The sequence below is a fragment of the Salvelinus namaycush genome, chromosome 21 (genome assembly GCF_016432855.1).
Source record: "Salvelinus namaycush isolate Seneca chromosome 21, SaNama_1.0, whole genome shotgun sequence".
NCBI classification, from domain to species: Eukaryota; Metazoa; Chordata; class Actinopteri; order Salmoniformes; family Salmonidae; genus Salvelinus; species Salvelinus namaycush.
Window position 1 is genome coordinate 19,684,564 of NC_052327.1, and position 11,434 is coordinate 19,695,997.

General features: G+C 43.5%; 1 protein-coding gene across 1 annotated transcript; it reads right to left on the bottom strand.

Annotated features, from left to right (window-relative positions):
- Positions 1–24: 24 nt before the first annotated feature.
- Positions 25–9,393, bottom strand: appl2 (adaptor protein, phosphotyrosine interaction, PH domain and leucine zipper containing 2). Its single transcript, XM_039018073.1, has 19 exons — positions 9,297–9,393; positions 9,047–9,106; positions 8,692–8,763; positions 7,642–7,729; positions 7,466–7,507; positions 7,310–7,368; positions 6,546–6,692; positions 6,092–6,327; positions 5,001–5,189; positions 4,842–4,884; positions 4,567–4,623; positions 2,597–2,691; positions 2,282–2,437; positions 2,122–2,174; positions 1,848–2,022; positions 1,699–1,735; positions 1,257–1,412; positions 1,119–1,166; positions 25–1,015 (listed from the first exon to the last, which is right to left on the bottom strand). The coding sequence occupies exons 1-19, from the start codon at positions 9,318–9,320 to the stop codon at positions 884–886; spliced, it is 1,869 nt and encodes a 622-aa protein (XP_038874001.1). The 5' UTR covers positions 9,321–9,393; the 3' UTR covers positions 25–883.
- Positions 9,394–11,434: the final 2,041 nt, after the last annotated feature.

Below are 11,434 nucleotides of genomic sequence, written 5' to 3' on the forward strand. Positions count from 1 at the left end.
ATGTTGCCAAAAAAAAGCTCCAAGCAGATTCTATAGGTAGTGGTTTATAAAATACAAAATAGCATTAAGGAAATGGACGGGACAATGTGCCTATCATCTTACTGTATGGTTTCTGCCCTACCATGACTCATTCATACTCCCAAACAGGCTTCTATGCCACCATGCCCACTGTTCGAAGACACATATGGTTGGTTCATTGTCACGTTCTTCATTATCTATCGCTGCCTCCCAGACAACAAGGAATGGGAGTTTAGCGTCACATGGTACGCCAAAATTCTGACTATACAGTACCTTCACCTGTCCTTCCTTCATTCGGATTAAAACCTTACTTCATAAATGTTGCCGGATAATATCTGAAGTCAGTGCATTCTGCTACAGACGTCAAGCCTTTGATTAAATAGAAACCTTGGAAGTGCATTATGGTCTCGTTGGAATGAAAGATGTACAGTATAAATGTGATATGAAGTGCTGCTGACAAGACCTACATGTAAGTCATCATAGCCAGCCATCTCTACACAATATTATACTGCAGCATTATTAACACAATAGTACCACTAAACTCAAAGCTATGAAATGTAAACCTATTCATGCTGGAGAAAGGGATTTAAACTGACAGGATGGCTGAGGATATTAATTCCACCAGGGAAAATAAAGGGATAAAATAGTCAACCTAAACATTGTCCCTTTTGTATAAGTAACTGTACATCACTTCAGTGGTCATGAGAGATACACCATATAAACCCAGGGGGGTTTCCTGGTCAACAGGTACCAGACTAGAGCCAGGGGGAAGGGCTCATGAGAACATCGCAACCCCACGTGAGGAGGCGTTTTGTGGGAGAACCTCTGACTCGCTCTCCCCTGGTCCTGGTACTATGAGGCATGGCTAGGCCTCAGACTCCTCCTCATCCGGTGCTCCTCCGTTAGCCGTGTCACCCGTCTCGCTGTCCAGCAGGAGGAACTTGCCATCGTTGGTCAGAGGCATGTTTTTCATCAGCTGAGCTAGAGCCTCTGGGTCCTACACACACACACACAGAGAGAGAGTGAGATTCAGATGCATAGAAATACCAAACATTATAGGGTTAGATTGAGAATTCAAAAATGTAGATTTTAAAACTAACCTTCTTTGCTTCTATAATATCCTTCCCCAAGCTTATCGTGTAACATATCTGTGAATAAAGATATGACACGAATTACACTTTGAAACTGACTAACCCACATAATGAATGCAGCACATGAATGTGTTTTATGATACTTACCTTCTCTCCCTCCGTGTTGCTCTCGAAGACAAACGCACTAAAGGAGGGCTCTCCCTCCTCGGTCCCCTCGCTCCAGTCTCGCCCCTCAACCACGAAGCCCATCAGCCTGCCGTTCTCCTGGTGGGCCGCAAACTGGGTCACCTCCTGTAGCTGGAACTGAGGGGGGAGGAAGGAATTCGTTCATACTGAATACCTACTGCTATCACCAGGAATGAAGCACTAGGTAACAGACAATACACATTCATTACATAGATTACTATCAGAGTCAGTGGAGGCTGCTGAGGGGAGAACGGCTCATAATAATGGCTGGAACGGAGCGGCATCAAACCATGTGTTTAATACCATTCCACTCGTGCCATTACCACGTTCCCTCCTCCCCAATTAAGGTGCCACCAACCTACAGTGATCAGCGTCAACTAAGTAAGATTTCCATGGAACTTACACTGATTCTTGTGACTTGTGTCCGGGGGTCAATCAACCTGTCGTAAAGGAAACACAATTTCTCAACATAGCAAGCAGAGCCGATGCATATTGGCAATGTTAAGCTCCCTAGGCACTTCCATGGGCCTCCTGTCTGCCCTGTGTTTGTACCTGAGACAGCTGCTGGTGACCATGAGATGGGACTCTGTGGTTCTGAAGATGTTATGGATGGCTCGAGCCGCCAGCACCTGTCTCATAACCTCATAGATCACTTCCTGGGTTTGTCCCGAACGCACCGCCATGGAGCCCAGGAACCGCACCGCAAACACCTGCTGCAGCAGGGAGTCTGCAGACACGCACACGCATCAGGAGACAGAGAGGATCATGGGATATGTAGTGCACAAGAGTATGGCACCAATGAAAACTGGACTGGAGACACTCCTACCATCGCTTTCAGGGGAGCAGTCGTCATCTGTTTCTCCGAATGGGTTTGTACGCCTGTCAGGGAGGAAATGTACACTATTCAACCTGGTAGAGCTATTATTGGACACATCAGCAAATAGGAAATGGTTCTGACACACCAGCCCCTATGGTGTCGGTTTTACCTCCCTCCGACCCGGTTCTGGTCCTGGAACTCCGAGGCAGGCAGCATGATGTCAAACTGGATGGGTGTCCCTGGAACTATAAGGTCCTCTGCCACTGTAGCACTGGAGCTCTTCTGGGACGCACTGATAGAGGACTGCACCCCACCTGGCTTAGCCCTGCAGAGAGAGAGGGAGGGAGAGGACGAGTGAGTGAAAAAGATAGATTTTTTTTGTATAAGTATGATGAGTACACGATCAGAATTCCTGAAATAACACATGCCGATACTCTTTATTTTCCAGGAAAAGCAAGGTGTTTCCTCTACATGAGAGGCTAACCTGTCTGGGTTGGGCGAGCCCTCTCCTCTCCTCTCAAAGCTGGTGATGGGCGTGACCGCCTGGATGGCTGTCTGGTTCAGTCTGATGGCCACTGCCTAAAGAGGGGAACAGGGTGCAGCTTCTGTCATTACACTGTAATAATGATAACAGTCCTAACATTATGCTCTGTGAGTAACACATGATGCCACAAAAGGGTGTAGTTTGGCTAATTCTATTGAAAACATAGGTTGAGGCAGGCACAGCAGACGTCTGATCAAATACACCGAGTATACAAAACATTAAGAACACCTGCTCTTTCCATGACAGACTGACCAGGTAAAAGCTATGATCCCTTATGATGTCACTTGTTAAATTCACTTCAATCAGTGTAGATGAAGGGGAGGAGACAGGTTAAAGAAGGATTTTTAAGCTTTGAGACGTATTGTGTGTGTGTGCCATTCAGAAAGTGAATGGACAAGACAACATTTTTAAGTGCCTTAATACCACACTCTGTTCTATGTGCCTATCGCACAGGTTTGTGTCAAGCACTGCAACACTGTTGGGTTTTTCACGCTCAACAGTTTCCTGTGTGTATCAAGAATAGTCCAGTCAAATTGACACACCTGTAGGACGCATGAGTCAACATGGGCCAGCATCCCTGTGGAACGCTTTCGACACCTTGCAGAGTCCATTCCACTCAGAATTAAATGTTGAGAGAATGCCAAGAGTGTGCAAAGCTGTCATCAAGGCAAAGGGTGGCTACTTTCAAGAATCTCAAATCAAATATTAACCCTTTTTTGCTTACTACATGATTCTATAGGTGTTATTTCATAGATTTGATGTCTTCACTATTATTCTACAATGTAGAAAATAGTAAAAATAAAGAAAAACCTTGAATGAGTATGTGTGTTCAAACTTGACTGGTACTGTATATCAGACATTCATAATACATAACAGGCTATGTACACCATATAGGCCTATCAAAAGTATCAATTGGAAGCAGTACTTGACCTTACACTGACCCACCAGTTGTTTGCATCATACTTCCTAGTCTGATTTGTGCCAGATTTAGAATATTCCAAATGTAATAAGAAGCCAACAAATTACAGAGGGGCACTAGGGAGTCATGAGGGCAGAGATGAAGCAACAGAACAGACGATGCATTTGTTAATGTATACAAATTATGGCAAAGCACACATCCAAACACGCAGAACCCGCTGGTGCACGTAAGCATGCATACACACCACCGTATAGACAGACTGTCTGTGTTGCTATGTGCAGGGGGAATGGGTGGAAGTTCAACTGGGTGGAAGTAGCAGCCTCTGATAATGTGGACTCCTCAGGGTCATTAGATAAGACTAGGTCTGTGTCATAAAACACTAAAATCACAGTTCAGACATATCTCATGGGAGCTACAGTATCATCTCTAAAACAATCAGGAAATGTGCTAAAAACAAGACCAGACCGGACTCTGGAGCTGGAAACATCCTGTCCTCTATCAGTCGATCACTGTGCCCACAGAAATCACATTGCCCTGTTGCTACTCAGAATGGGCTTGGTTTAAAAACAAAAGGGTGTGTCTTCGCCTTATCACAACATACAGATAGATGTGAGAGTTTGATACAGAAGGAAAATAATCCTGCAATAACAGGAAATGTGAATTATTATGTAGATTATAATTCAAGGACATTTGTGTAGGGGTTGGTACATTTTTTGTAAGGGAAAATCAAGTCTGAAATGTCAAAGTGGAAATTACAAACTTCAGAAGCCTTTTAAAACCTCAAATACACTACACGTTTAAAATGTCCTGCGTTGCAGGAAAGTTCTCCTGTGACAGGGTGATCAAATTAAGATCCTACATAGTATTGATTATTCATCACAACTGCTTTTAAGTGCTAGGAAAAATGACTGATTTACCCCTACTTCATTTTAGTTGATAAGTATCGTTATAACCAGCTGGTTCTAGAGGTGGTATATAATATGCACTTTACCTCAGGGTTGTCAGTCAGGTAGATCTGTCTGGAAATGTTGTTCAAAGTGCAAATCCACTGGGGAGAAGAAACAGAAGTTAGTATTAGACTAGTATTGGCCGTATTTGACAGCCATCTCTCAACAAACATCAGAGATTTCAAATAGTTCCTCTACTTGTGACAAGCAGGCCAGAAAAACGAACATGATTGAATGTGTAGCAATGGCTTTTAACACATGGATGAAAGAAGCCTAGAAAACAAACAGATACAAAAGATTTGACTGATATGATACATACTTCCTCGTATTCCTTTTTGCTCTCTGCTTGTAGAATCATTGACCTGCAACATCACAAGAACAAAATTAAAGGACATTGTTTTGTAGGACAATACAACTTATTCTCACAACTCTGTGTTGGACCATGGTCTTGGGGAGGTTCAGTGAAGGTTTAGCGTACGTTTTACCGGAGGGGGAGGTGATCTGAAAACAGTAGCGTCTGTCCTCGCACTCTACGGCCATGACGGAGCTGTTATCCAGGTCCAGCACCATGCCCCCTGCCACAGCCCCTCGTGGCTGGCACATGAGGTTCCCTCCCTGGGTAAAGAAGTAAAGGCGGTCCCAGGCTGTTGTCACCAGGCCCGTCTTACTGTGAGGGAAAGCAGGACAGGGCCGTATTCATTAGTGTACACCATAGCAAAAAGTAGAAAAAACTTTTGAAAACGAGAACAAGCGTTCAGGCAGTCCCTTCCTGCCGTTTTGGCCCGTTTGCTTCCGTTTTGTTCCTATTGAATACGACCCAGGTCACAGATTTGGAGCAGCTGCCGTCTCCATGACTCAGCGAATAGACCTAAAATTGGAAATCTACAGGAAAAGCACTCAGAAAGTGCTGAGAAGTCAAATCAAGAAACTTCTCTACAATTATGTATGGATGACTCAGATGACACGGATGTGTCATTAAATAAAATTGCTTTCTGCAGAACCTTTTCTTTTGTGCTGCAGACATTTGTCAAAGACTGGCAAAGTATATGAGGAAAAGACTGCATCTGACAGCTCTGGCATTTTAATGTAATTTGACATTTTAGTCATTTATCAGACACTCTTATCCAGAGCGATTACAGGAGCAATTAGGGTTAAGTGCCTTGTTCAAGGGCACAGCGACAGATTTGTCACCTAGTCGGCTCGGGGATTTGAATCAGCGATCTTTCGGTTACAGTCCCAATGCTCTTAAGGCTACTTGCCTGCCTTTACTAAAGCACAATGTTGGTTCTGCAATTCTACCTTCTTATATGTAACTAGAATTGTAGCTGACAGCCAGGGCTGACAAACAAATTGTTTTCTCTGAAGTACAATGAGTGTAACATTGAGACACATTTTTATTTGAGTGTAATGGATTAAAACAGGCGCAACTAAAGTTTCCTTTGATAGGGAATAATAAAAAAGACCCATGAATACCAGAAAGACCTGAAACAAGGAGAAGAGACATCAGATACATAGTAGACACATTTTAAGAAAACACCCTTGAAACAATGAAAGCAAAGTTATCCTTACTTCCTGATATTGAGGTAGCCTGCCTTCTGTATAAGTGTGCGGTTGACTGGGACGGGGTCACGGTCGGGCATGTACACAGTATCCTCCATGGAGAGCAGCTCTCGCTGGGTCAGACGCATGGCCTCAGCCTCCGAGTCCAACTGAGCCTGGATACTTTGTGTCATGCTGGACACTGACACCAGGAAGCTGTCCATTTTCTTGGAGACTAGATCCATGCCTTTCTTATAGAAATGGATCTGAGAGGGACACAAAGACAGAAGACATCTGAGCATTCATTGCTTCTCCAGTTCTGACTTGCTGTGGGACCACAGCAATGTGTGCTATCCTGGTTTATTTACATACTGTAGTTGACTTGAGGTAGGAATAAAGTCTGTGTTGATATTGGTTTAATGACTGGTTTACTACTTGTAGTAGGGGTTTGGGTGTGTGTTTGTATTGACTATGGTGGTTGTACCTGGGCCTGTGTGTATCCTAGCATGGGCTCCAGCATAGCTACTCTCTTGCGGTACTGCAGGGCATTGAGGGCACAGTAATACTGCATGGAGGCCTGGTGTTGCTTCCTCCTGGAGTAGGCCACCTCCCCCACCAACTCTGCCTTCACCTGCACCACAACACAGTAGTTCGTGAGACACAAACACACACACAAGCATATGCGCTCACAAGCACGCAAGTAATTACTAACCCAAATACCCAGTTAATCAGTGGGAGAGCTAAATAGAGCAACATCACCTCAACTGAAGTATGTCATGACCTCTCAACTATTATGAGGCAGTTATACATGTCATCTAATAGTACCAGCTTTACTGACTTTGTTGTCCCCATGGGGGCATTTTGTTGCAGTATCATGTACATGTTTAAAGTGGCATTTAAATACAGTAGAAAACAAATTGACAATAAAACATTCATAACAGTTACGTTGCAATAAGAAGAGACTAGCCTGCTGGCCTTACTGGGTTGATAGGAACATTAGCCCAAGCTGTTTAGAAGGGATCTAACACCTGACACTAATTATTATCTAGTTCTGTTTTTCCTAGGGGGGGGGGGGGGGGGGGGAGTAGTTCAAAGTCTGGGTACAGGGGGTGGCTTAGGTCTAAAATTATTTTGTGAGCTTCGCTGAGGGCCCTGACCCTTAAAGATCTCATCCAAGCCTACAGACACTTCCAGTGCATTGTTGTACTGTTAGAGGTTTGGCTAGTACACATCAGTCCCCATCACTACCTTCTCATTCTCCTTCTTCTTGGGCAGTCTGCTGTACTTGACCATGGCAGCCTCGTGCTCTGTGAAGGGGAAGGTTGTAGACATGAGTCTGACGATCAGCTGCTGTGTTGTAACAACTCCGAAACAAAATCATATCAAATGCTGGAACATACATACCATCAGAGGCGATGCCAAATACTTCTCTTAAAGTACTTATCTCTGAGAAGTCAAATAGAGACTCAGTGTCAAAAACCACGACAACGCAAAAAGTCTGCATCAAACACACGGAAATTGTATTCAAAAATGTGTGAAAGCAACAGGCTGATAAGCAGCTGTTTGTAAATTGTGTCTACCTGTAAGGTCTTTCTCTCTGAACTGGATCATGGGGAAAATCATTCTGTCAGCCATCTGAGAGGCCAGCTCTGAGTGTAGTGTGTTCAGCTGGGTAGAACAGAGACAGACACACTCAGCCTTACACCAAAACTAAATTACCCAGAGGCACCCTCGGCTCTCCTGTAATCCCTGAAAACAGCAGGGGATGATTGATTGTGGTTCAAAAATGAGTTCAAAAGCAGTTAATTAAAATGACTGATCAGAATGTGGTGATCAATCTCCATTCTGCAATTTGAGAGCCAGCCAAAACACATTTTCTTGGTCTGCAGATTAATTTAATCCTGTAATTTGTTATCAATATTAAGCATAATACCCTATGCGGCTATCCTCGACCTGGACTGGTTGGTGCATTTAGTTACTAACAGATTAATTAAATGTGAGTGATCTTTAAAGAAGCCGAATTCAGAAATGCTAAATAATCTATCAAGTAAACACTGTGGAAAACCTAAAACCTCTTCAGTTTATTGTGGACTGTGGAACAAAGGTCAGAGCAGGATTAGGTATAACCTGCAGGGAGATGGATGTATGCTCTAGGCACGAGTTGTTGGGCTAGAAGGGTAAACAATGACCTCATTTCTTTGTGGCTGCTCTAATGCCACTCCACCACAGGCTAGCAAGGCCCCCTGCTGCTCAGTCCATCCGTCCAAACACTCCCACCACTAGACTACACCTCCAGGCCAGCCAGAGTGATTCTCTATCTGGCTACACCTCACCTGTCTACCTCTCATCCTGGCAGCCCCCGCCCCATAGCCTCTACAGAGAATTTATCAAAGCTCCAATGATGAAATGTGTTCATTGTAATGATAAGGGGAAACCTTTTATTCAACTCCCGATTTATACAAATGTGACAGGTTATTTTTGGTATATCAAATTTTGGTTTTCTTCTTACCTCCATAGATTCCAAGACTGTTGCACCCCAATATGCATGCAATACATCCCCTATATGCGCACAAACACAGTAGCACAAACACAGTAACACAAACACACGCGCACTGATGCATGAGCCTCACCTCCCCCACAGTTTTGGCGAATTGCTGCAGTGTGCTGATCACCTCCTCATCACCTTTACCAAGGGCAAAATTCTGGAGGGAAAAAAAGACAGTGACTTAAACATTCCAAAAAGCACTTCCTCTAGCACATTCCAAAGAGTAATACACTTGAGGCTATTACGTTAAAAATACACAATTCTCATCAGTGCTGACATGTTGCCTTCTCCTGTAAAAGGGCCAATATGCTTATAAATCCAAATGGCAGAATGCAGAGTTTTGTGCTTTCTGAAATAACGTTAGGCAGCAGGTTGCATCACAATACACTGCAGTTAAGCGCATGAGTGTTGTCCAATATTCTCAGTAGGAAAATACTTACTTGCTTCTCATATTCCAGTAGCTGTCTGGACAGCTGTTCTGTAGCCAATCCCATCTCACTCTGACGAACACAGGAAGTGATGTTATTAGCAGTTTATCCCCTGGATGACCCCTCTTACAGGAAACTAACTATCAGAAACGGCACACATCATGCAAACTAAGCTATAGTATGCTCTCCAAAATAAAATCTATGACTCTTCAAATTGGATTGGACACAGGCTTTTGTTCGTGCGTGCGTGCGTGTGTGTTACCTGGGCTCCATACACCCTCTGCATAGACTGAAGCAGCTGGTTGGTGTAGTCTGTGAGTGTTCCTGCATCTTCCTCAAACACACTGAGCAAGGAGCGAGTCTGAAGCAGACAGAGGGACATACTGAAATATATGATCATTGACAGCCAGGCAGACTGAGAATGACAATAGAATCAACAGGCAGACAGGCACTGTTATAAGCCTAATTGTCAGGCTTTTAAGACCTTTAGCCTGATTGTTCACCTGTTATTAACCTGTAATTGTTTCGATAAAAGGTGTGGTGTGGTAAGGAACAGATCGAAATGTAAAGGGGGGAGGGGTGGTCCAAAATAGGGGGGGGTAGTACGTTTTTTTTCTCGGGGGCACGGGAGGGTTGTGCATTTTTTCCCCCTGGTTTACATTCACTCTTCTGCTCGTATTTTCCCTATAAACAATGGCTATACTTACTTTTGATATTACCCTGATAAAGTTTAGAAACCTTTATGAAGGTTTGGTATGGTGTGGCTATTATTAAGCTTTAGCTACTGCAGACCTATGATATGAAGGCAGTGCGCCCCGGCGCTCCAACTGACTGCGACAGTTGAACTTGATAGTTATCTTTATACAATACAGTTGAAGTCGGAAGTTCACATCCACTTAGGTTGGAGTCATTAAAACTCGTTTTTCAACCACTCCACAAATTTCTTGTTGAACAAACTAAACTATCTACTTTGTTCATGACACAAGTCATTTTTCCAACAATTGTTTACAGACAGATTATTTAATTTATAATTCACTGTGTCACAATTCCAGTGGGTCAGAAGTTTACATACACTAAGTTGAAACAGCTTGGAAAATTCCAGAAAATTATGTCATGGCTTTAGAAGCTTCTGATAGGCTAATTGACATCATTTGAGTCAATTGGAGGTGTACCTGTGGATCTATTTCAAGGCCTACCTTCAAACCCAGTGCCTCTTTGCTTGACATCATCGAAAAATCAGCCAAGACCTCAGAAAAACAATTGTAGACCTCCACAAGTCTGGTTCATCCTTGGGAGCAATTTCCAAAACGCCTGAAGGTACCACGCTCATCTGTACATACAACAGTACGCAAGTATAAACACCATGGGACCACGCAGCTGTCATACCTCTCAGGAAGGAGACGCGTTCTGTCTCCTAGAGATGAACGTACTTTGGTGCGAAAAGTGCAAATCAATCCCAGTACAACAGCAAAGGACATTGTGAAGATGCTGGAGGAAACAGGTACAAAAGTATCTATATCCACAGTAAAACGAGTCCTATATCGACATAACCTGAAAGGCCGCTCAGCAAGGAAGAAGCCAATGCTCCAAAACCACCATAAAAAGCCAGACTACGGTTTGCAACTGCACATGGGGACAAAGATCGTACTTTTTTGAGAAATGTCCTCTGGTCTGATGAAACAAAAATAGAACAGTTTGGCCATAATGACCATTGTTATGTTTGGAGGAAAAAGGGGGATGCTTGCAAGCCGAAGAACACCATCCCAACTGTGAAGCACAGGGGTGGCAGCATCATGTTGTGGGGGTGCTTTGCTGCTGGAGGGACTGGTGCACTTCACAAAATAGATGGCACCATGAGGAGGGGAAATGATGTGGATATAATGAAGCAACATCTCAAAACATCCGTCAGGAAGTTAAAGCTTGGTCGCAAATGGGTCTTCCAAATGGACAATGACCCCAAGCATACTTCCAAAGTTGTGGCAAAATGGCTTAAGGACAACAAAGTCAAGGTATTGAAGTGGCCATCAAAGCCCTGACCTCAATCCTATAGAAAATGTGTGGGTAGAACTGAAAAAGCGTGTGCGAGCAAGGAGGCCTACAAACCTGACTTGGTTACACCAGCTCTGTTGTGGGAAGCTTGTGCAAGGCAACCTGAAACGTTTGACCCAAGTTAAACAATTTAAAGGCAATGCTACCAAATGCTAATTGAGTGTATGTACACTTCTGACCCACTGGGAATGTGATGAAAGAAATACAATCTGAAATAAATAATTCTCTCTACTATTATTCTGACATTTCACATTCTTAAAATAAAGTGGTGTTCCTAACTGACCTAAGACAGGGAATTTTTACTAGGATTAAATGTCAGAAATTGTGAAAAACTGAGTTTAAGTGTATTTG

Excerpts from the sequence above, each read along its gene's own strand:
- appl2 (XM_039018073.1), bottom strand. The coding sequence starts at position 9,320 with ATGCAGAGGGTGTATGGAGCCCAG. Across the intron at positions 4,885-5,000 it reads ACCTCCCCCTCCGGTAAAAC|GTCAATGATTCTACAAGCAG; the intron begins GTACGCTAAACC and ends GTGATGTTGCAG. Across the intron at positions 2,438-2,596 it reads GGCTCGCCCAACCCAGACAG|GGCTAAGCCAGGTGGGGTGC; the intron begins GTTAGCCTCTCA and ends CTCTCTCTGCAG.